The 25,824-nt window shown below is 35.2% G+C and overlaps 1 protein-coding gene across 18 annotated transcripts in view; it reads left to right on the top strand.

Moving 5' to 3' along the window:
- The window catches only part of STAU2 (staufen double-stranded RNA binding protein 2), a 369,184-nt gene that overhangs the window by 3,545 nt on the left and 339,815 nt on the right, over positions 1-25,824 (top strand). For 17 of the 18 annotated variants that reach the window (XM_073229713.1, XM_073229703.1, XM_073229712.1 and 14 more), the window contains exon 2: positions 2,346-2,411. Coding sequence is in view for 4 of the 18 variants with exons in the window: in XM_073229706.1 (XP_073085807.1) it covers positions 2,394-2,411 (18 nt within the window). In the remaining 14 variants the exon portion in view is untranslated. Of the gene's footprint in view, positions 1-2,345; positions 2,412-25,824 lie in introns of those variants that run through there. The other variant, XM_073229700.1, reaches the window with a different exon arrangement.

Here is a 25,824-nt window from a genome sequence, read left to right as displayed (position 1 = left end):
TGGAGTTTTTCAGTGAAGTAGTTCATCTAGTAAGTTTCTGTATGCTTAGAGTCTTTCATAGGCTCTTAGGAAATACTAACATTTGGCACTGTTTTGTTTTTCTTAAATGAAAAGTTTTTTTTTGGTATCTATTTTTAAAAAGAAATGAAAATGAAAACTATTTTTTAACTCTTTTAAGAACCCCATGAATTTTTTCGAGTAAGCTTTGGGTTGATAGTTTTGCAGTAGTTTGGCATCTGAGAATGGGGATAAGAAATGTTTTTGCCTTTCTTACTGTCAAAAGACATCTAAGTGAGGATTGCCTATCAATTGTGGGATGGATGCTGACATAAAAATTTATAGATACATTAACTTTGTAATGCCATTTTATAAAGCAGTATTTGTAGAGAATAAAAAAAATATTTAATTTTGTACAGCTTTCAGTTTGCCAGATGGGCAAAATGTAATGTATCATAAAAGCAGGGAGTTTTATCAGCAGTGCATTTCAGATACTTGTTGGACCTTTAATTCTTCACAAGCTGCTAGTCTCCAGTTAGCAGTGCCCTCTCCCCATAAGCTGCCCCGCCTGTTTTCATTTAGTAGCTTGGAATCTGGAACTGCATGTCCTAATGTGCCCACGTGGATATCACTGTAGGGCATTTTTGGGACATGTGAATAGGTTTCAAAAGTACTTAGCTGTATTTGGAAAGAACGGTAGCTGGAAACTTTTTTGACAGAGGAGGGAGAGGTGGATTTCATGAAGCCATCAGCAGTATAAACTGCTGTGCATTTTATTGATATGCCTTGATATTTTATCACATTGTTTTATAAATATAGGACAGTAGACCAGCCTTGTCTTTAAAGGAGAAATGAGGTGATAATGACATGTGCCACTGTGGACATTCTGAATTGCCCATGATACAGTTGTGAATTATTTTTATATTTATATAAACCTAATATAACTTGTTTGTGAAAAAGATTAAGTTCAGAATGTTACCGAATTACCTCAGAATGGTGTTATAGACCTATTAGTTTCATATTTTAATTTGTACAGATCTTTATAACCGAAGAAAGGTTTACAGAATATTTAAAATTGGCCCAATTTAAAGCAAATAGGCACTTTCATTTTTGAAAACAAAACTGTATGCATTGAATTGAACACTTAAAATGAGTGAAGTTTATTGTATATAAGTTATGCCTCGGTAAAGCTGATTTTAAGGAACAAGGAAAAGATGAGAACTTTAAAAAATATACCCCTATCTTATTGTGCCTACTTCTCGGAGTCAGCCATCAGTGTTACAGAGTGCTAATACTGAAGTAACAACACATATAGATGGATAGATACGCATTTGTGACTTTCAGAGGCTTTCATTAACTAAAGACAGGCGATTCTCAGATTTGGTGAGTGCTTGGTAAATGTTAAAAATCAAGAACTTTTGCTTCTGAGGGAATGTTCAGTATTAAAATTTTGCAGCATAAACATTTCTATAGAACTGAGTGGATTTAGCTCTTTAGCTATATATCAAGACTGTTGCTTTTTAGATTTTTTTTTTGGGTGGGGGTCTGTCCATAATTTATTTTTTTTGGTGAACTTTTACCATTACGTGAACCCGTGATTACTTTTCCCACCCTTTTTTTGGTATCTATCTTTAAATGAAAAAGAAGACATTAGCCATATGAGATATGACTGTGGCAAGGAGGTTAAACCCAGGAGGAAATAAATCTGCATGTAACAGTGGGATGTGTCAGGATGATGATTTTCGTTTTGAAAAGCTTATGTGAAATTTGTGTGTATGCTGTTTTCATAATGATAATAAATGACCACCTGAGTACATATGTATTGCATCTTCTTTAAGCTTAGTTTGTCTTATAGAGGGTGGAAACAAAGCTGTATAAAACCGTACTGGAGAAAGGGAAGTATATATTAAATTAACCTGAATTAATATAAGTTAATGTATTAAGTTAATCTGAAGCTTTTTAGATTGTTTTTAACAGCTTCACTTTTGCTGGAATTGTCTTAGAACTCTAGAACCAGAAGGGACTTTATTCAACTTAGATCTGTCCAGTGTGGTAGCCACTAGCCACATGTGGTTATTTAAATTATTTAATTTAAATTATTTAAGTTAACATTAAAGAAAATTAAAAATTTACTTTCTTGGTTGCATTAGCCATATTTCAGTTGTGGATTGTGGCTGCTGGATTGGATAGCACAGATATAGAACATGTTTATCATTATAGCAAGTTCTACATTGTTGTAGATATACTCAATTTTATGTTTGATTTTGATCAAGGATGTATGTTTACATTGCTGATCATTGAAATCAACAACTAAGCTGAACTTTATTTTCTCCATTTTCATTTTCCAGTTTGTGGAGCCATAAGGGATACAGCAGTTTGGTCAATATTGTTTTAACATGCTTCAAATAAATCAGGTGAGTTTATGCTAAGGCATGTTAATACTTACACGGTACTTGGGCCTGAATTGTGGAACATTTTAACTCAGCTTTTCTATAACCATACCCGACCTCTGCTTTATAGAGAAATTACATACTGTATATTCATCACAGGAGACTGCAAGTCAGGTCGTTGAAGGATATGGTGAAAGTTTTGAAAGTTGGTATCTTTTGAGCATGCAGGGCAGATTTTTCTGTTCTTTTGATGTCCTATCCCTCCAGGACCTGGTGTGTCCAGAATGCTCCTTATCGTGATCTAGCTTCCATAGGTGGCAGTTCTACAGAATGAAAGCACTTCTACTGACAAACCTTGTGAAATAGTTGTATCTGTATATTAAAAAAAGCTTCATATTCTAGGGCACTGGAAATTCCAAGGCTACAAAGAAGTCCTTTGCTAAATTATAGCATGTAATGCTTAGACTCACTGAAGGAAATATTTTTCTTAGGTCTTGGCATTTGTCTAAGAACTACATATTTAGTATTATTCTTTCTGAACAAATAGGTCATTGTATCATAGTTAAAATATTAGAAAATAATGTTTTATTTCAAATCAAATGAAATCAAATCAAGAGAGAAGTACTTTGGTTGCAAGAAATAATTCTTTTTTGTGATTTGAAAATGTAATACTCTCCTTCCCTCCCCTCAGTCCAGCTCACATTACCTAAGAAATCTCTTCCAGTTCCTGTATATCACACACCATCTCTAAGCCTGACTTTTAAGTTTATACTTGGTCTAGACCTCTTTTTCTGAGTTCCAGACTCATGTAGCAGTTACCAACTTGATCTCTTAATTTGGGTATCTTTGTACATCTTAGACTTAATCTGTGCCCAGGGAACAATCTAAATGCTTCATGTACACTGGACTGTTTGAGTTCCTGGATTGGGCAAGGTTGTTCCAGCTGCAGGGGCTTTGCTCAGATGACCTCTGCCTGGTCCTCTCTTCCCCTCCCCTGTGTTTGGCTCCCAGGTCTTGTATTTGCTGTTATAGCACCTTGCCCTTTTATTTCATGATATCCTGACGTTTGCAGTTATACTCAAATATGTAATTATTTGTTTAATGTCTGTCTTCCTTGTTAGATGGCATGTTTCATGAAGGTGATTTTGCTTGTTTACTCTTGTATCCCCAGGTCATAGACTAGTATTTATTGTGTATGGTTTTCATGTATTTGTTCAATGAGTGGATGAATGGTGCTTGGTGCAAGGAGGTATCCATTCTTTTCAACAATAACCATTTAATTGTGTTGTCAGTTCAGGTATTATATGATGCTTGCTTTACACAAGGCCCATTAACATAAAATCTCTCCCTTATGCGGAGTTGTTCTTTGATTTTCTCCTTGTACTAGAAAATTTTCTTGTGCAACGAATATTGCTTTCATCAGAGACATTACTGGTATAGGACTAAAGGAATCTTAAAGCTGTACTGTGCTTAGTGCTTTGCACCTTCACAGTTGGCGTCAAGTCCTGTTGGATACGTTGGTGGAGCTTTATGGGACATGACTTGCACACTAAGCCGTAGGTGTGAAGTTGCCTATAAATGACTGTATGGTTACCTGCCATCAATTATATGTACAGTTAAAATAATTTGTTTCATATTCTAGCATAGGTGGATGGAAGTGATTGTTTATTTTATGCCGTTATTTTATTATTCACTTTATGTTTATTTCAACATCATTGAAAATTATAGTTTATAGATGAATCATTATGAGGATTTACTAAGTGTGCTCCTGGTCATATGGAGTCAGGTATTCCAAACAATTCCTGGGCAACATTCTGCGCAGTCACAAGCAGTTCCCTTGGCTTTGGCTAGAAATTGTACACAGTGCCTGGAGATAAAGGTGCTTTACTTGTACAGATACGTACTCCTAGACTCACTTCGGGACCCTCTCTTTTTTTTTTTTTTTTTTTAAGAGGGCATCTCGTATTTATTGATCAAATGGTTGTTAACAACAATAAAATTCAGTATAGGGGGGTCAATGCTCAATGTACAATCATTAATCCATCTCAAGCCTAACTCTCGTCAGTCTCCAATCTTCTGAAGCATAACGAACAAGTTCTTACATGGTGAACGAATTCTTACATAGTGAATGAATTCTTACATGGTGAACAGTACAAGGGCATTCATCACAGAAACTTTCGGTTTTGATCACGCATTATGAACTATAAACAATCAGGTCAAATATGAATATTCATTTGATTTTTATACTTGATTTATATGTTGATCCCACATTTCTCCCTTTATTATTATTATTATTTTTATTTTTAATAAAATGCTGAAGTGGTAGGTAGATGCAAGATAAAGGTAGAAAACATAGTTTAGTGTTGTAGGAGAGCAGTTGTAGATGATCAGGTGTGTGTCGGGACCCTCTCTTATTGTTAAGTTTTATTTCCCAAAATATTCAAGTCTGAGGGGAAAAGTTAACCTAATTTAGAATAGTAGAAATTATAGACACTTTTTCCTTCAGCCAAACCTAAAGTCACATTGAATTCTTAAACTTATGAATGATTTTTATGTCTTATCATTTTCATGATGACTGTTTTCTTAGTAGAGTGAGGATTCTTAAGATCAATTTGAAAAGGCTTGAAAAGGCAATTGAAGCTGCCAATTTGAAGCAGTTGAGAATTTTTACTGTGTAATTTTGAACACTGTCTTTGTGATTAGTACTAAGTTTTCATTTGGGAGGCCTTTTCATTTGTTGTCTAATATGTCTGAATAGTGCTAACAAATTCTTCCATGTGTATTCCTAGAAATAATTAAAAACTAGGCTGTTGAATACTAAGTTATTTGATACTTCATTAATTCTGCCTGACATGATTATTAGGGAACGTGGCAGTGTTGCATGTTCTAGTAATGACAACGGCACATCTGCCTTTAAATTGTGCTCTTCATTTTTTTACTTTTGCCCTTTAAGAATGTGTGTTGTTATCTATGTACAACTTAAGTTGAAAAATCAGGTGGTTAAGTAAAGAAAAAGAAAAACAATTAAATAACTCCACTATTCTTTTACAGAGATAATCACTGCTAACATTTGGGGTGTATACCTCTAGATTTTTTTCTATGCAGGTAGGTTATTATATGAATATATGTTATTTAAAAAAATGGGGATAATGTAATAAGTAATATACTAAAGGGATTTAATAATCCATAGTTTGGAAGTACTAAAAATTTAATCAAACCCTTATTGTTGGACAGATTTTATTTTATAGATAGTGCCACAGTGATTTTTCTTTAAATATGCATATGTTCCTTTGTCCTTTACTTTCTTGTAATTAATTACTAGGAATGGAAATATTGGTCAAAGGGGTATGTGATTTTAAAGATACTTGATGCATAATTACCAAATTACAAAAGCATATCTATTAGAATGCCTGTTTCCTTATTTCCTTGAAAATTTTCAGTCTTTGCCAATCTTTCTAACAAAAAGTGGTATTTTAATTTGCATTCTATGATTTGCTTGTATTTGTTCTTTTGTGTTTTGTCTTTAGTGAATTGCTTATATGTGTCCACTGAAGTCTTTTCCTTTTTATTTGTAAATAAAATTTCTTGAATTATACCCCCTTCATAATTTTCTGAGCTAGTGTTTATAATCATTACTTTATATTTTTCCATTCATTATTCATCAAATAACTAATGAGATTTCTAGGGTACTAAGTAGGAGTTTGATATATTTTAGACTTTTCTCCATAATGATTAATTATAAGCCCTAGGAAAAGGAGACCCATTTAAACATTAAGCTGTAGCAAATATAAATTAAGGAGGCACATGTGCTGTATATAATATTTTTAAATGAGTGGCTGATGTAGGGCCAATTTTGTGGGATTACTTGGCGAGGCAAACTTGCCAGGGCAGTGTGTCCTGAGGGTTGGAAGTCTGTATTAGGCTGCTGGGCTCCGGGCAGGAGGTTCCTTTTAAAGGGGTTTGGTAGTAGATGTTGGGAATGTGGAAGGTAAGAGAAAGCTTCAAGGCCTGATGCAAGTGGAATGGGGGAAAGGAAGGACAAACAGTGCCAGAGGAGTGGGAGAACCCTATAGGGCAAGAGGGAGCTAGGTGTTCTATAGGAAGAGTAAAGTTGTACAGGATATACTGTAAAGTGTAAAGCCAGGGTGTGATCATCAAGAAACGAAGTCCTAGAGTTTAGGGGGTGATGATATATATCTCAGCTTTGTTGTGAGGAGTAATTGAGATAACAAAAGCAAAATGCTGGAACTATTGCTACTACTAGTAAGTAATATTGCTATTGCTACGTGGCTCTGGAGATTGATGAAAAAGGAAGGCAGATATTTAGGTTGGTTATTAGAGTAAAGTAGTTTGGGGAAATGAAACACTTGGACATTTCCCACCCAGGCTCTGGTCAGGGGCATGTGCTCTGCTGCTCTTTTTTGCCATAGGCATCAAGAACTCCATTCTTTTCTCTGACAAGCTGCTGCTCTTAGTTATTTTTTTCTCCAAGTCTGGCTGTAGAGTAGGATCTACAATCTGCCTATCTATCTTGAAGTTATAGGATGCAATCTACAGTTAAAGTTTAAAAAATAGTAAACATAAGGAGACTTTCTGCCATACTGGCATGACAGGATTTTTCCCTCTGTGTAGCTAGCTTCCAAGATTGCCCCCAGTGATCCCTGCCTCCTGGTATTTACACCATTGTGTAATCCTCTCGCACATTGTTTGTGTGACCAATAGAGTATGGTGGAAGAGGTGGATCATTTCCAGGGATAGGTTATAAAAGACATTATACATTCTGCGTTCTCCTCTTGCTTGATTAGTGCAACATGCCCTCTCCCATTGCTCACTCAGAGTAATTATCTACATGTCCTGAATAGCCCTATGACGAGCCCCATATGGTGAGAAATTGAGGCCTCCTGCCAACAGCTAACAAGGAACTGAAGCCTCTAGCCAACAGGGTGTGACTAATCCTTCTTGGAAACAAATCTTTCAACTCTTGCCAAGCTTCTAGACCTACACTACTGGCCTACCTACATCTCTACTGCAACCTAATGAAGTCCTGAGCCACAACCACCCAGCCAAACTGCTTTCTCATTGCTAAACCTCAGAAAGTGGGGGGGAACAAATGCTCTTTAAACTGCTAAGTTGGGGGTAATTTGTTATGCAGCAATAATATACCCTTCCTTCTCAAACAACATGAGAACATACAAATATGTAAATGATGGTTATTAGACATTGGATGACAGGTGGCACCAGACTGTGGAAACACATGAGATAAGCCCTTCTATTGAACTGGTTTGCAGTGGAGCCTAGAAGTTGTTGACAGGTTGTTTACAGGCTACAGTGCAAAATGGAAGAACCAAAACAGCCCAGTCTTGTTGAGATTAAGAAACAAAGATAAGAGTTTGGGAAGGCCAAGGTGGTTAGAATTGTAAGGCAGAGTATCAGAGACAAGGGATCTTGGGGGAAGAAGTGTGAATACATGTTGAAGAGTGCACTCAAGCATTTATGCATTCTGGAGATTTGCAGAGGGTTTTCTTGAGTCTTTGGCAGAGTTCTGATTTGAAATACATTACAGAATGTACTCAAAACCAGGGAAAGAACTACTGGAAAGCAGTAAGAAAACATTTTTAGAGCTTGGACAAGGCTGGAAGTAGTTTGCGTTTCTGCTTTCCAGAGTATAAAGACCTGGTAACATGTAGGACATTGGAAAGAGTCCTCAAGAAGGCCCAGAGTGAGTCCAGGGAACTTAACTGCACTGAAGGAAAGTCCAGCACTACTTAGAGGGATATAACATGATTCGGAATCCAACAATGTAAAGTGTGTATGTTTGGTTATCTAATAAAAATTAAAATGCCTGCCTCACCTTGAAGAAGGGAGAGAATATCTATACAGGTGATCAGGAAGAAAACAGAGGACTTGAACAATACTATAAGCCAGTTAGACCTTGACAGATGTATATAGAATACCCAGCAACAGCTTAATACGTTCTTCCCAAGTGCATATGAAACATCCTCTAGGGATAGACTGATCATATGTTAGACCACAAAAAAGTCTCAACACATTTAAACAACTGAAATCATACAATGTCTATTCTCTGGTCACAATGGAGTGAAGCTAGAAATCAGTAACAGAGTACTGGAAAACTCACAAATATATGGAAATTAAACAACACACTCAAATAACCATTAAGTCAAAGAAGAAATCGTAGGAGAAATTAGAAAATTAGAGACAAATGAAAATGAAAACAATATACTATACATGGGATGCAGTGAAAACAGTGCTTGGAAATTTATAGCAGTAAAATACCTATATTTAAAAAGAAGAAAGATCTCAAATAAATAACCTAACTTTTCACCTTAAGGAAACTAGAAAAAGAGCAGATTAACCCAATGCTAGCCAAAGAACGGAAATGACAGATCAAAGTGGAGATAAATGAAATAGAGAACAGGAAACAATATAGAGTCAGCAAAACCAAAGGTTGGTTCTTTGTAAATATCAATATGATTGACAAATCTTTAGCTATGTTGACAAAGGAGAAAAAAAGCAAAGATGTGTATAATTAAAATTAGAAATGAAAATGGGGACATGACCACTGACCATAAAGGAATAATGATTAAGAAAATACTGTGAATAATTGTATGTCAACAAATTGAATAAAATCTACATGAAATGGACAAATTCATGGAAGCACAGATTACCAAAACTGACTCAAGAAGAATTAGAAAATATAAACAGATCTGTAACAAGTAAACAGATTAAAACAGTAATAAAAAAATTACCTCCCAAACAAGTCATTCACTGATGAATTCTACCAAACATTTTAAGAATTAACACCAATCTTTCTCAAACTCTTCTAAAAAATAGGAGAGGAGAGAATACTTCCTAACTCTGAGATCAGGATTACTCTAATATCAAAGCCAAAGACATCACTAGAAAAAAAAGAACAAAAGCCCCCCAAAACTACAAATTAATACTACTTGTGAATATAGATGCAGAAATCTTCAGCGAAATACTAATGAATGGAATCCAGCAGTATGTTTAAAGGCTTATACACCATGACAAAGTGGGATTTATCCCAAGATTTAAGGGCAGTTCATCATAGGAAAATCATTGTAATACATCACATTCATAGAATGAAGGGGGAGAAAAAATATGGTATCATCTCGGTACAGAAAGCATTTGACAAAATCCAACACCTGTTCTTAATAGAAACACCCAAAAACTAGGAATAGAAGGGAATTTCTTCAACATGATAAAAGGCATTATAAAAAATCCACAGCTGACATCCAACTCAGTGGTGAAAACTAAAAACTTTCTCTCTCTGATCAGTAACAAGACAAAGATATCTATTCTCACCACTGCTATTGAACATTGTACTGGAAGTTACAGCCAGAGAAGTTAGGCAAGAAAAAGAAAGAAAAGCCAAATTGGGAAGGAATAAGTAAAACTGTTTCTATTTGCAGATGACATGATCTCTATAGAAAATGCCAAAGGATCTCCAGAAAACATGGTAGAGCTAGTAAATGAGTTCAGCAGAGTAGGAGGTACAAGATCAACACACAAAACACAGTTTATTTTTGTATATCAGCAGTGAACAATCCAAAAAGAAAATTCAAAATTCCACCTACAGTAGCATCCTAAAATGTATGGAAGTTGAAAGATTTGTACATAAAACCCACAAAACATTGCTGGAAGAAATTAAAGAAGACCTAAATAAATGGAAAGACATTATCTGTTTATGGATTAGAAAACTTCATATTGTTAAGGTGATAGTACTATGCAAAACAATGTTCAGATTCAATGCAGTCCATATAAAAATTCCAGTGACCATTTTTGCACAACTGGAAAAGCTAATCATCAAATTCATGTGAAATTGCATTGGGCCCAATAGCCAAAACAGTCTTGAAAATGAACAGAATTGTAGGCCTCATAGTTCCCCACTTCAAAACATACTGTAAAGCTACAGTAATCAAAACTGATACTGGCATAAGGGTAAATAGAGACATATGGGATAGAACTGAGGGGCTAGTTTATTGGTTTTTGACAGAGTGCCAAGTGGTTCTGGAACAACTGAATACCCATATGCAAAAGAATACACTTGAACCCCTACCTCAAACCACGTTAAAAAATTAACTCAAAATGTATCAGTGACTTAAATATAAGAACTAAAACTCTTGCAACTCAACAATAAAAAGACAACCCAACTAAAGGACAAAGGACTCAAATAGACCCTTCTCGAAAGATGATATACAGATGCTGACATGCACATGAACAAATACTGACTCATTAGTGACTGGGGAAATGCAAATGAAAAGCACGGTGACATACCACTTCATGCCCATTAGCATGATGAGAATCAAAAAGACCATAAGAACAATTGTTGGCAAGGAAGTAGAAAAATTGGAACCCTTATACATTGCTGGTGGCAATGTGAAATGATTCAGTCTCTGTAGGAAGCAGTTTTGGCAGTTATTTAAAAAAGCAAAACATAAAATTATGATATAGCAATTCTGGGTTTAGGTGTATACCAAAAAGGAATGAAAATAGGTATCAAATATATGTACATGCATGTTCATAGTAACACTATTTACAAAGGTCAAATGATACAATCAGCCCAAATATCCATAGATGGAGAATGGGTAAACAAATTGTGGCATCTACATACCATAGAATATTATTCATTTATAAAAAAAACTACTGATACATGCTACAATGTGGTGAACCTTGAAAACATTTTGATAAGTGAAAGAAGTCAGACACAAAAGGTCACATTATATGACTCCATTTATATAAAATACCAGAGTGAAGTATACATTTATAGGGACAACATAGATTGGTGGTTGCCAGAGCCTAGGGATAGGGAGAAATGGGGAGCAGCTGCCTAATGGATGTGCACTTTCTTTTTGGGGGTGATAAACATGCTTTGGAACTGGGATAGAGGTGGCACAAAATTGAATATACTAAATGCCACTGATTTATTCACCTTAAAATGGTTAATTTGATATTTTTTCAGTTTTACCTAAAAAAAAGTTAAGGAGGTGGATTCAAGATAGTGATGTAGGAAGATCCTAAATTCCCTCTCTCCAGTGAATACAACAAATATACAACTACATATGTAATAATTTCCTTTTAAAAAGACCAGAAAACTGAAGATGAACAGAGCCTCCACAACAAACAAAAAGGACAGCATTGAGACAGTAAGGAGAGGCAGAGATACTGTCTTGCCAAAAACAAACAAGCAAAAGAACCCCACCCCAGGTTCAGTGATCTAAAATTGGGAAGGATCTCAAAAATATGGAACTTTTCCCTGAGAAGTGAGGGATTTGTGCTTCACATGAGCCACTCCAACCCTTAGATCCTGCATGAGAGACTAGCCCCCTAAATGCTGGGCTTTGAAAATCAATGGGGACTATGTCCAGAAAACCATAGAACTCTAGGGAATGGGGAACCTACTCTTAAAGGGATTGCATGCAGACTCATTCTTACAAGAAATGTTAAAAGGACTTCTCTAAACTGAAAAAAAATATTAAAATAACAAAACAAAGTAAAATTTTCACTGCCAAGGGTAAATATATAGTAAAAATGGTGGACCAATCACTCACATAAAAGCATGAAAGTTAAAAGACGAAAATAGTAAAATTGTCTAGAACTACAGTAATTACTTAAGGGATGCATAAAGTAAAAAGATGTAAACTGTGACATCAGAAATATAAAATGTGTGTGGAAGAAAAAGTTTTTTTGGTGTGAAAAAGTTCAGATTTAATTTGCTGTCAACTCAAAGCAAATTTAAATAAATAGGAAGTTATATGAGAATATCATGGTAACCACAAAGCAAAACCTTATAATAAATACACAAAGGAAAATGAAAAAGGAATCTAAACAAAAGACTAAAGAAAGCCATCAAACCACAAGGGAAGACAGAGAAGAAAGGAACTGAGGAACTACAAACACAGCCAGAAAACAAAAAAGTAACAGTAAGTATAACCAATCAATAATTACTTTAAATGTAAATGGACTAAATTCTCTATAAGTCATATAAGCTCTGAATGCATTAAAAAAATTAGACCCATTTGTATGTTGCCTACAAGAGATTTGCTTCAGAAGTAAGGATACAACAGCCTGAAAGTGACAGAATGCAAAAAGATATTCCATACAAATAGAAATTAGAAGAAAGCTGGTGTAGCTATAATCATAGCAGTCAAAATAGACTTTAAAATAAAGATTACAGTAATAGACAAAGAAGGGAATTATGTAATGATAAAAGGGTCAATCCAAGAAGACATGGCATTTATAAATATACACCCAACATAGGAGCTCCAAAATATATAAAGCAAATATTAACAGATGTAAAGGGAGAAATTGACAGTATAGTAATAGTAGGAGAGTTTAACACCCTGCTTTCATCAATGGATAGATCATCCAAACAAAATAATAAGGAAAAGTCAGCTTTAAATGACACAGACCAGATGGATTTAGATATATACAGAACATCCATCCAAACGAATACATGTTTTTCTCAAGTGCACATGAACCATTCTTCAGGATAGATCACATATGAGGCCACAAAACAAGTCTGAGTAAATTTAAGATTGAAATCACATCAAGTGTCTGTTTGAACCACAATGGTATGAAACTGAAAATCAACTACAAGGAGAAAAATGGAAAAATGACAAAAATGTGGAGATTAAACAACATGCTACTGAACAATCAATGGGCCATCAAGGAAATCAAAGAAGAAATCAAAGAATTGCTGGGGACAAATGAAAACAAAAATTACAACATGCCAAATACTTTGGGATGAAGCCAAAGTGTTTCTAAGAGGGAAGATCGTAGCAATACAGTCCTACCTCAAGGAACAAGAAAAATCTTTAACAGTCTAACTTTACTCCTAAAGGACCTAGAAAAAGAACAGATGAATTCTGAAGTCAGTTGAAAGAAGGAAATAAAGATCAGAGTGGAAATAGAGACAAAAAAACAAAACAAAACAGAAAAGAATGAAACTAAGAGCTGGATTTTGAAAAGATAAACAAGATTGACCAAACTTTAGCCATGCTAGCTAAGAGACAGTGTTTTAATAAAATCAGAAATGAATGAGTAGACAATTGACACTACAGAAATAAGAAAAAATCATAAGAGACTATTATGAACAATTATACACCAACAAATTGGACAACCTAGAAGAAATGGATAATTCCTAGAAACATACAGTCTTCCAACTCTATCATGAAGAAATAGGAAATATGAATAGACTAATTGCTCATTAATCAGAAAACCTCCCAACAAAAAAAATTCAGAACTATAAAACTTTGCTGGTGAATTCTGGCAAACATTCAAAGATTTAATATCTATCCTCAAACTCTTCCAAAAACTTGAAGAAGAGGGAGCACTTTCACATTCATTTGTGAGACTAGTTTTATGCTAATGACAAAACTAGGCAAGTCACCACCACAAAAAGACAATTACAGCTCAATACAATTTATGAACATGATGCAAAAATCCTTGACAAAACATTAGCAAATGGATTCAATAACATTTAAAGGGTCATACACCATGATCACTGGGATTTATTCCAGGTATGCAAGGATAGTTTGCCATCTGCAAATCAACCAGCATGATACACCATATTAGCAAAATGAAGAATAAAAATCATATCATCATCTCAATAGATGCAGAAAAAAGCATCTAACACAATTCAACATCCATTCATGATAAAAACTCTCAACAAGACAGGTATATAGGGAATGTATCTAAACACAATAAAGACCAAATATGACAAACCCACAGCTAGCATATAGAATGATGAAAAGTTGAAAGCTTTCCTCTTAAGATCATAACTACCATATGATCTAGCTATTCTATTTCTGGGTATTTATCTGAAGAATACTATAATGCTGATTCAAAATGATATATATACCCCTATATTTATTGCACATTATTTACAATAGCCAAGAAATTGAAATAAAATAAATGACCATTGATGGGTGAATGGATCAAAAAGACACACACACACACACACACACACACAATATACTTGTATATATACATGTATGTTATGTATATGTATGTAATATATATGCATATATGTACACATACACACATGGTCGGATGCTAGTCAGCCATAAATAAGGAAGGAAATGTGCCATTTGCAACAATATGAATGGATCTACAGGGTGTTACGTTAAGTGAAAAAAGTCAGAGGAAGACAAATACCATATGATTTCACCCATATGGAACAGAAAAAAACCAGAACAAACAAACAAGCCAAATAAAACAAAACAGACTCATAGTGAGAGAACAGATTGGTGATTACCAGAGGGGAAGGAGTTTGTGGGGTGTATGAAATGGGTTTAGGGGGTCAATTTTATGGTGATGGATGGTAACTAGATTTTAGTGGTAATTACTTTGTATTATATACAGAACTATAATGTACACCTGAAGCTTACATAATGTTATGTAGTAATTTCCTTCAGTTAAAAAAAATAATATGCTTGGAAAGAAGCATGATAATATGACCCATAATCAGAGTAAAAATATCAGTCAATGGGAAGAAACCCAGAAATGACAGATGATTGATTTAGCAAAGATGTAAAAAAAGCTACTATTAATATGTTCTAAATACTCAAGAAGGCATAAGAAAATAGGAAAATGATGAAGAAAGAAATAAAAGACATGAACATATGCTTAAATGAAACTTCTAAATATGAAACATGCAATATCTGAAATAAGAAACAATATAAATAGGATTAATTGCAGATAAGATACTGTGGAAGAGATAGGTGATCTTGAATATGTAGGAATAACAACTACTGAAAGTGAAGCAAAGTGAAAAAAACCTAAAGTAAAATGAATAGAGCATCTGTGAGCTGTTGGATAATATCAAGTATTTTGAGACACATGTGATTAGATTCTCAGGAGAAGGGATGGGGAAACAGGAAACTAGAAGAGATAATGACTGCAAATTTTCTATGTTTAGTGAAAGTTATAAGCCCATAGCTCAATGAATCTATTTTGAAAGGAACATTTAAAAACCACTCCAAGGCACATCATAAACAAATAGCTGACAGAAATGATAGTGAAAGAAAATCTTGAAAGCAGCCAGAGAGAAAAAGATACATTATGAACAGAGAGAGAAGAATGAGAGAGGTTTTGTTAGAAATTTTCTTCAATGGGAAGAAACCCAGAAATGACAGATGATTGATTTAACAAAGATGTAAAAAGAGCTACTATTAATATGTTCTAAATACTCAAGATGGTATAAGAAAATAGGAAAGCCAGAAGAGAGTGGAGTCACTTCTTTAAAATACTGTCAGAGAAATACTTGGCAACCTAGGATTCTATTTCCACTGAAACCACTTTTCACAAAGAAGTGACTTTTTTTGTTGTGTTATCTTTTAAAATTTTTCGCTGTAGTAAAATATATATAACCTACAATTTACCATTTTAACAATTTTTAATCATATTGTTCTGTGGCATTAAGTACACAGTTTCCTGCTACCTTCACCATTATCCAGAACTTTTTGATATTCCCAAACTCTATACACATTAAAACAGTATCTTCCTTTCTCCTCTACACCAGTGCCTGACAACCAACATTGCTTTCTGTCTCCATGAATTTGACTATTTTTGGTAGCTCATATAAGTTGAATCATACAGTATTTGTCTTTTTTGAGACTGGCTTATTTTACTTAACATAGGATCTTCAAGGTCCATCCCTGCTGTAGCATGTGTCAGATTTCCTTTTTTAAAGCCAAATAATATTCTATATATTCCCATATATACCATATTTTGTTAATCCAGTTATCCATCCATGGATCCTTGGGTTGCTTCCACCTTTTGGCTATTGTAATTAGTGATCATTTTTGTGCAAATATCTGTTAAGTTCCTGCATTCAGTTACTCTGGGTATATACCCCATTGTGAAATTTTGGATCTTTTAGTAACTCTGTGTTTGATTACTGCTTTTCTCAGTTGCTTTACAATTTCACATTCCTGTCAGTAAGGAACAGGGTCTCTAAGTTCCCCACATCCTCACAAATACTTACTTTTTATTTTTTTAGTAATGGCTATCCTGATGTGTGTGAAGCAATAGCTCATTGTTTTGACTTGAATATTTCTGATGATTAGTGATGTTGAGTATCTTTTCATGTGTTTGTTTGCCATTTGTATATCATTTTTGGGGAAGTGTACATTCAAGTTCCTTGCCCATTTTTTGACTGTTTTTTTTTGTCTTTGTTTTTGTTGTTGAGTTATAAGGGTTCTTTATATATTTTGGATATTAATCCTTTATCAAATACATGATTTGTGAAAGAAGTGATTTGAAGAGGAGCAAAATCTGAGGGAACTAATTTTCAGCATACTTGTACTGCAAAAAATCTTGAAGGAGATTCTTTAGGTAGGAGGAAGATATTAACATGGGAATTTGGGTCTTTGAAAAGAAGAGTGCAAGAAGTGGTAATGGGGTAAATGTAAAAGATAATTTCTTCATTTTTAACCTTTTCAAAATAACTCTTTAAAGCAAAGTTAATAATAATGAAATTCAGGCTTTACCATACATGGAAATAAATTGACTGATGTCAGTAGTTAAAGAATGGGGCAGGGGAAAGGGAAGGTATAGTGTTGTTAGGTGTTTGCATCAAAAATGAAGTCGTAGGTACTTACAGAATACATGAGGGTGTTTTTACATGTACCATTCATGAAATATTTATTTGACGGTAGGTAGTGTGTATTTTAGAACAGTTGCTCTGAAACAAAGAAAAATGATTTGTAAGTCCACAGGGGAGATGAAATTGAATATTAAAAATTAATTAGTGCAAAAGTAGGTAGGTAAAGGAGAAAAAAAACCAAGTAACATGTGACAAGAAATAGCAAAACAGTAGATTTAAATTTCCTAGTAGATTAAATAAAAATGATCCAAGAACTCTAATTGAAAGGCATAGATTGTTGGATTTGCTAGAAAAGCATTATCCAGCTATATGATGTCTACAAAAACTCACTTTAAATATAAAGGTAAAGGTAAACTAAAAATACAGTGATGGCAGGTATCTGGCTCAGGTGGAGGAACAGGAATTAAATTCATCTTTCTCTTGAAAGAACCTCCCCCACAAAAAAAACCCCAAAGTACACAAAAATATTTGGACATGAGACAACAATGGTCAATGATCCCTGACTGTTGATAAACAAATGAAATGATCACCAAAATTGCTCCAGCCTATCTTATTGGGAGACTTTCCAGGATGTGGCGCATATAGTGAGAACTCAGGTGTGGAGCTTGGTGCTTTCCCCAGGTTGAGGAGATGTTTCTGCTCTGGAGCTGCTCTGACTACAAAGTATAAGATCAAGACTTGAAAGAAACAAACTGTTTCCAAATCATTTAACTGTATCCCAGAACAAAGTTCAAAAAGATTTGTATGAATGGAAAATACCTAGCATAGAAGTAAAAATTCATGGCGTATGTCATTCAGTTAAAGATTGCCATGTATGCACATGAGCATAAAAACATCCATAATGAGGAGAATTGTCAGCCAGTTAAAACTGACAAAATTGACAGTGATAATAGACTTCATGAGGATATTAAAAATAGTTGTTATAAATCTATTCCCTATGTTCAAAATTTGGAGACATGAAAAATGCAAAAAGATCCATATAGAACTTGTGAAGATGAACACTACATGAGGTGAAAATACTGTGGTTGAGATTAATGGAAGATTAGACATTGAAGAGAAAAGATGAATGAACTTGAATCCATAGGAATAGAAACCATCCAGATTGAAACATACAGGGAAAAAAGGGAGAAAATGAGGAAAACACTAGTGAGTTCTGGGATATTTTCAAGCAGCTAAATATATGAGTAAGTAGAATTCCTAAAGGAGGTAGGGTACAGAAAAATACATGTCAAGAAATAATGGCTGAAAACTTTCCAAATAAGTTGCATGAAGATGAAACTATAAACCTGCAGGTTAAAGTTGTTCAGTGACTTCCAAATATAAGAAACATAAAGGGAACTGCACCAAGGCTCGTAATCATCTTGCTGATTGGTAGTGATAAAGAGAAAACCTTAGAAGCAGTCAGAGATAAAAAGACATGGTCATGTTATGTGCATACGAGCAAAGATAAAGATTGTGTCAGATTTCTTGTCAGAAACAATATAAGTAAGAAAACAGTGCAGCAGCATCTTTAAAGTAATGAAGGATAGAAAATAACAACTTAGAATTCTGTATTTGGTAAAAATATGTTTCCAAAACAAAGATTTAAAGGAAGACATTTTCAGACAGAGAAAAGCTGGAGGTGTTAACTTCAGAAAAATTTCAAAGTATGTCCTCAGGCAGCAGAAAAATAATACCAGATGAATAAAGGAAAAAGAGCACTAGAAATGGTAACTACTTGGCTAAATGTAGGTTTTTTCTTATTTAATCTCTTTAAAAGGCAATTGTTGAAAGTACAAAATGCTAACAAGATATTATGTGGTTTATAACGTAGAAGTAAAGTGCACAATAAAGCTTAAGACCTGGCAGTGAAATGAATGTACATCATTATAAGATTCTTATGCTCTACCCTAAATGGTAGTCATTTATAGGTAGACCATGGTAAGTTAAATATATATCTTATAAACTCTGAAGCAGCCACTGAAAAAACATAGATATAAGCAATAGGTTAAGAAAAAAAAACTAAGGTAGAATTGAATTATACAAAATAAGTAATCCAACAGAAGTTATGGAAAGATAAAAAAGGGAACAAAGATCACATGAGACAAATAAAACAAATAGCAAGATGATAGACTCCAACTTAATGGTATAAATAATCACATTAAATGTAAATAGTCTCAACACCCAAATTTAAAGGTCAAGATTGGATTAAAAAAACAAGATCCCACTGTAGAGTTTCCTACAAGACACTTTATAAAAACATCTTGGTTAAAAGTAAAAGAGTGGAAAAAGGGCATGACGTGCTAATCTAGTTGAAAGAAACTTGGAGTAGTCTTACATCAAGCTAAAAAGCTTCTGTACAGCAAAGGGCACCATCAGTAGAACAAAAAGGCATCCTACAGTATGGGAGAATATATTTGTAAATGACATATGTGACAAGGGGTTAACATCCAAAATATATAAAGAACTTACACCACTCAACAACTGAAAAGCAAATAACCTGATAAAAAAAATGGGTGGTGGATATGAATAGACAATTCTCCAAAGAAGAAATTTTCAGATGGTCAACAGGCACATGAAAAGATGCTCCGCATCATTAATCATCAGGGAAATGCAAATTAAAACAATAATGTGATATTAACTCGCACCAGTTAGGATGGCCAGCATTGAAAAGACTAAGAACAACAAATGCTGGTTAGGATGCGGAGAAAGGGGAACTCTCCTACACAGCTAGTGGGAATGTAAACTAGTTCAACCATTGAGGAAAGCAGTATGGAGGTTCCTCAAAAAACTAAAAATAGAAATACCATTTGACCTAGGAATTCCACTCCTAGGAATTTACCCAAAAAGTACAAGTTCTCAGATTCAAAAAGACATGTACACCCCTATGTTTATTGCAGCACTATTTACAATAGCCAATATGGAAGCAACTTAAGTGTCCATCAGTAGATGAATGGATAAAGAAGATGTGGTACATATACACAGTGGAATACTATTCAGCCATAAGAAAGAAACAAATCCTACCATTTGTGTGGATGGAGCTAGAGGGTATTATGCTCAGTGAAATAAGCCAGGCAGAGAAAGACAAGTACCAAATAATTTCTCTCATTTGTGGAGTATAACAACAAAGGAAAACTGAAGGAACAAAACAGCAGCAGATTCACAAACTCCAAGAAGGGACTAGTGGTTACCAAAGGGGAGAGTTGGGTGGGGGAGGGTGGGTGCAAAAGGAAGGAGAAGGGGATTGAGGAGTATTATAATTGGTGCACATGATTTTGGGGGGGATCATGAGGAAGGCAGTGTGGCACAGAGAAGACAAATAGTGACTGTGAAATCTTACTACACTGATGGACAGTGACTGCAGGGTGGTATCGCAGTGGGGGGGGGGACTTGGTAATATGGGTGAATGTAGTAACCACATTGTTTTTCATGTGAAACCTTCATAGAGTGTATATCAATAATACCTTAATATAAAAAATGTAAAAATAAAAGGAACTTGGAGTAGTCTTGATTTTATTACTATCAGACAAAACAGATTTTAGACCAAGGAATGTTATCTGGGATAAAGAAGATAATTTTGTAACAATTAAGGCATTCAGTTAATTAGCAGGACCTAACAGTGGTAAATGTTTATGTACCTATAACAAGAGCTTCAAACACATGAGGCAAAAACTAATTGAAAGGCAAAGAGAAATTCACAATTATAGTCAGAGATTTCAGTAACCCTTCTCAATAATTGATATAACAAGTAGAAAATTACCAAAGATATAGTTGACTTGAATAACAGTGTCAACCAAGTTACTGTGACTGCGTTTGTAGAATACTCTACTGAAGAAGAGCAGAATACACATTGTTCACAAGTTTACATAAAACAGTTTACCAAGATTAACTATATTTACCAAGATAGGGCCATAAAAAGTTTCAATAAATTCAAAAGGGTTCATGTCATAATCTTCTCAGATCACAGTGGAATTAACTTAGGCCTTACTAATAGAAATATCCTTGGAAAAATCCCCAAATATTTGGGAATTAGGTAGCATGTTTATAAATAATGATAAATAGAAGAAATCAAAAGGGAAATTAGGAAGTATTTTTTAAACTGAATACGAACAGGAACACAACATGTTAGAAGATGCTGCTAAAATAATACCTAGGGGAAAATCTGTAGTTCTAAATATCTGTCTTAGAAAAGAAGAAAGATCTCAAATAATGACTTCAGCCTCCACTTTACAAAAGTAGAAAAAGAAGAGCAAATTAATCCTGAAGGAAGCAAAAGAAAATAATAATCCAAATAGCCTTATATAATTAAAATTTTTTTTTATTATGGTATTATTGATATATACTCTTATGAAGGTTTCACATGAAAAAGCTATGTGGTTAGACAACATGAAGTATATCCCAGGAGTGCAAGGTTGGTTTAACATTCAAAAAAATAAATAAATATAATTCACTATATTAACAAACTAAGAAGTAAAAATCCTATTATCATCTCGGTGGATATAGAAAAATAATTTTGCTATTTTGGTAATTTCTGACTAAAAAGACTTGTAGCAAACTAGGAATAAAAGTGAGGTTTCTCAATCTGATAATGGAAATCCATGAGAAACCTCATTTACTGTTACTGTACTTAATGGTGAAAGATTGAACATGTTGTGTCTAAAATCAGCAAGACAGAGTGTCTTCTTATGAGGTTCTAGCCAGTATATTTGGGCAAGAAAAGGAAATAAATGGTATTCACCATCAAAAGGAAGGGATAAAACTCTCCTTGTTCACAGATCACCTGATTGTCTATGCAGAAGGTCTAATGGAATTGTCTGAGAACTAATGAATGAGTTTGGTCAAGTTGAAGTACCCTAGATTAATATACAAAAACTAGTTATGTTTCTGTATACTAGCAAGGAACAATAAAAAACTGGAATAAAAAATATCACTTACAACAGTAACAAAAATATTAAATAGTTGTGTATAAATCTAACAAAGCACATTAAAACTGAGACTACAAAATACTGCTGACAGAAAGTAGAAGCTGTCTAAATAAATGGAGAGGTACAGTTGAATCTCATTCATGGATTCTTTATGAATTGGTCTATTTGCTAAAAGTAATTTGTAATCCTAAATCAGTATTTACAGTGCTTTTTGGGTCATTTGCTGACACATACAGAGTGGCAGAAATTTGAAGTTAGGTTGATTGAGGTGGCACTCTGCTTTCTTGTTTCAGCTCTCATGCTGTTAAGACCAAGACTTTTCTTGGTTTGTTGTGTGTCAGGTTTGTTATGCTTTATGTTCATGATTTAGCTGTTTAAAATGTCCCCTAAGTAGACTTAATAACAGGGGGAGTCTAGTAACCATAATGTTGCTCCTGTAATTGTACATTAATGATAACAAAACAAAAAAAATTTCCCCTAAGCATACTGCTAAAGTGCTGTAGTGTTCTGGGGCACAGTAAAGCTGTTACTTGCCTTATGGAGAAGATAACTATTTAGAAAAGCTTCGTTCAGGCAGGAGTTACAGTTCTGTTGGCTGTGAGGTCAGTGTCAGTGAATCAACAGTGCTAGTAAGAGGCCTGTAAACAGAAACACACGTAAAACTCATTAACTGACAAAAATATTGTGACCAGGGATTTGCAGGAACCTAATCCTGTGCTTTCTCTAGAAGCAGTGGTTCAGTATTTATTCTGTTCACCATAACGTAGAACATGATTATCATTGAGATATAATTATGTTACTCATTAGAATATCCTATACATCAGTTGGAAGACTCAACTTTGTTAAAGTCAACTTTACTAATTTTATTTTCATCTAATTAATCTGTAGATTCAAGGGAGTTCTACTCTGATTGAGGCATTTTTTTTTTTGCCCAAAATAAAATTCATATGGAAATACAAGAATTTTAGAATAGCTAAAACAACTGTGAAATAGAAGAATGTTAGTGGGACCAACACTACCTCATTTCAATTATTATAAAGCTATAAAAAATTTTTTTACTGTAAAAAACAGCTGGAATAAATATATGGGTAGTCCAGAAATAAACTCACTTATATGTAGATAACCGATTTTTGACGAAGTCATAAAAGTGCTTGAACATTGGATATTGATACACAGAAAACTAAATTGAACTCTGCCTTTCAACATATATAAAAATTAAATTAAAGTGGCTCAGAGACGTAATGTGCAACCTAAATCTATAAAGCTTCTAGAAGAAAACATCAGAGAAAATCTTCCAGACACATCAAAGGCACAATTTATAAAGTAACCAGTTATTAGATTAGATATTATTACATTTAAATTCTACCCTTCAAAAGACAGTGATAAGAGAATGAAAAGAGATGCCACATACTGGGAGAAAACTTTGCCAAGCAAACACCTGTTTAATGACTTAAATTTGGAATATATGAAAAACTCTTCGGAAGAGGCTCAAGATGGTGGTGTGAGTAGGGTGGTGAAAATCTCCCAAAACCATATATATTTTTGAAAATACAACAAATACAACTATGCCTAAAAGAGAGACCATAAGATACAGTACAACAGCCAGGCGACATCTACATCTGCAAGAACTCAGCATCTCACGAAAAGGGTAAGATACAAGCTGCAACCTGGTGGGACCCGAGCAGTCCCTGCCCCCCTGCCCCCCCAGCTCACTGGCGGGAGGAAAGGAGTCAGAGTGGGGAGGGAGTGGAAGCCCAGGGCTGCTAAATAACCAGCCCTAGTAATCTGCAGTGGGAACACAGACACACATTGCATGGTGTACTGGATATTAGTGAAATGGAAAAGTAAAATGCAAGACGGAGACTGCGAGCAGGTCCCCACAGACGGCTCCCCTGGGACAAAAGAAAAGTGGGTGCTTTTTAAGTCTTAAAGGAACAAGGGCTTAGCACCTGGATAAAATCACCCCAGCACACTCAGCCTGGCAGGCTGGGAATCCTAAGGGATGTCAGGGGCCCCAACACCCTGGTGGGTAACCCAGCCCCAAAGACCCTCACGGTGATAAGCAGCCTGCCATTCATTCCTCTTGGCCAATGCGACAAGCAAACCAGCTCACCCACCACAGCGGTGGAGCACCCGGAGAGTGGCCCGGCCCACAGCAACTACACAGAGTCTCCTCCCAGCACGCAGCTAACTGGGACAGACCCAGGGGCTGCTGCCGGTGCGCAGCTGCCCAACACAGACAGAGGAAGTTGGAGCAAGGTATGGAAGGCACAAAGGGGTGCCGTTCTTGCAGGAGAAAACTGGTGTGCCTGCCACTCCCCGCAGGGCTCTGGGCTATCATGAGGGCTGCCCCGCCCATGGAAGCTCAGGGGATTAACCCAGAGACTGCTCCCTGTCTGTGGGTAACTGACATAGGCAGAGAAGGGCAAGGTGACCAGCAAGCAGGAAGGGTCTTTGTTCTCCCAGCTGACACATGCGCCACCTGTCTACAACCACCTCTATTGCCAGGAGAAGGCAGAAGATTCTGGTTCAGTCAAGAATCACCCAAAACAACACCAGAGAGAGGGCCTGGGGAGATAGATATAACCAGTCTTCCTGAAAAGGAATCCAAAATAAAGGTCATAACCATGCTGATGGACCTGCAGAGAAATTTGCAAGAGCTAAGTGATGAAGTGCGGAAGGAAATAACAGAAATGAAACAATCTCTGGAAGGACTTAAGAGCAGACTAGATGAGGTGCAAGAGTCTGTTAATGAAATAGAAACCAAAGAACAGTACAGAGAAGCAGAGGCAGAGAGAGAGAAAAGGATCTCCAGGAATGAAAGAATATTAAGAGAACTGTATGACCAATCCAAATGAAATAATATCTGCATTATAGGAGTACTAGAATAAGCAGAGAGTGAAAAAGTGATAGAAAATGTCTTTGAAGAAATAATTGCTGAAAACTTCCCCAAACTGGGGGAGGAAATAGTCTCTCAGACCATGAAAGCTCACAGATCTCCTAACACAATGGATCCAAGGAGGACAAGACCAAGACACATAGTAATTAAAATGGCAAAGATCAAAGACAAGGACAGAGTATTAAAGGCAGCCAGAGAGAGAAAAAAGATCACCTACAAAGGAAAACCCATTAGGCTATCATCAGACTTCTCAACAGAAACCTTACAGGCCAGAAGAGAATGCATGATATATTTAATGCAATGAAACAGAAGGGCCTTGAACCAAGAATACTGTATCCAGTGCAATAATTTAAATTTTCAGGAGGGATTAAACAAATCCCAGACAAGCAAAAGCTGAGGGAATTTGCCTCCCACAAACCACCTCTACAGGGTATTTTAAAGGGAACGCTCTAGATGGAAGCACTCCTAAGGTTAAATAGATGTCACCAGAGAAATAAAATCACACCAAAGAAAGCAGACCAACCAAATACTACTAAAGGCAAAAAATAAAATCAACTATTCATGAAAGCAGTCAAAGGAAAGACAAAAGAGTACAGAATAAAACACCTAACATACAAAGAATGGAGGAGGAAGAATAAGAAGGGAGAGAAAGAATCATCAGAATGTGTTTCTAATAGCTTATTAAGGGAGTTAGGTTATATGGTTAGATAGTAAAGAAGCTGCCCTTCAACCTTTGGTAACCACGAATCCAAAGCCTGCAATGGCAATAAGTACATATCTTTCGATAATCACCCTAAATGTAAATGGACTGAATGCACCAATCAAAAGACACAGAGTAATAGATAAAAAAGCAAGACCCTTAGAATAAGAAGGGACCCTACAGTTTGGGAGAATATATTCATAAAAGACAGATCCGATAAAGGGCTGACATCCAAAATATATAAAGAGCTCACGCACCTCAACAACAACAAAAAAGCAAATAAT

The sequence above is a fragment of the Manis javanica genome, chromosome 2 (assembly GCF_040802235.1).
Source record: "Manis javanica isolate MJ-LG chromosome 2, MJ_LKY, whole genome shotgun sequence".
NCBI lineage: Eukaryota > Metazoa > Chordata > Mammalia > Pholidota > Manidae > Manis > Manis javanica.
Note: the sequence above shows the minus strand (reverse complement) of the source record. Positions and strands in the feature narration are given on the sequence as shown.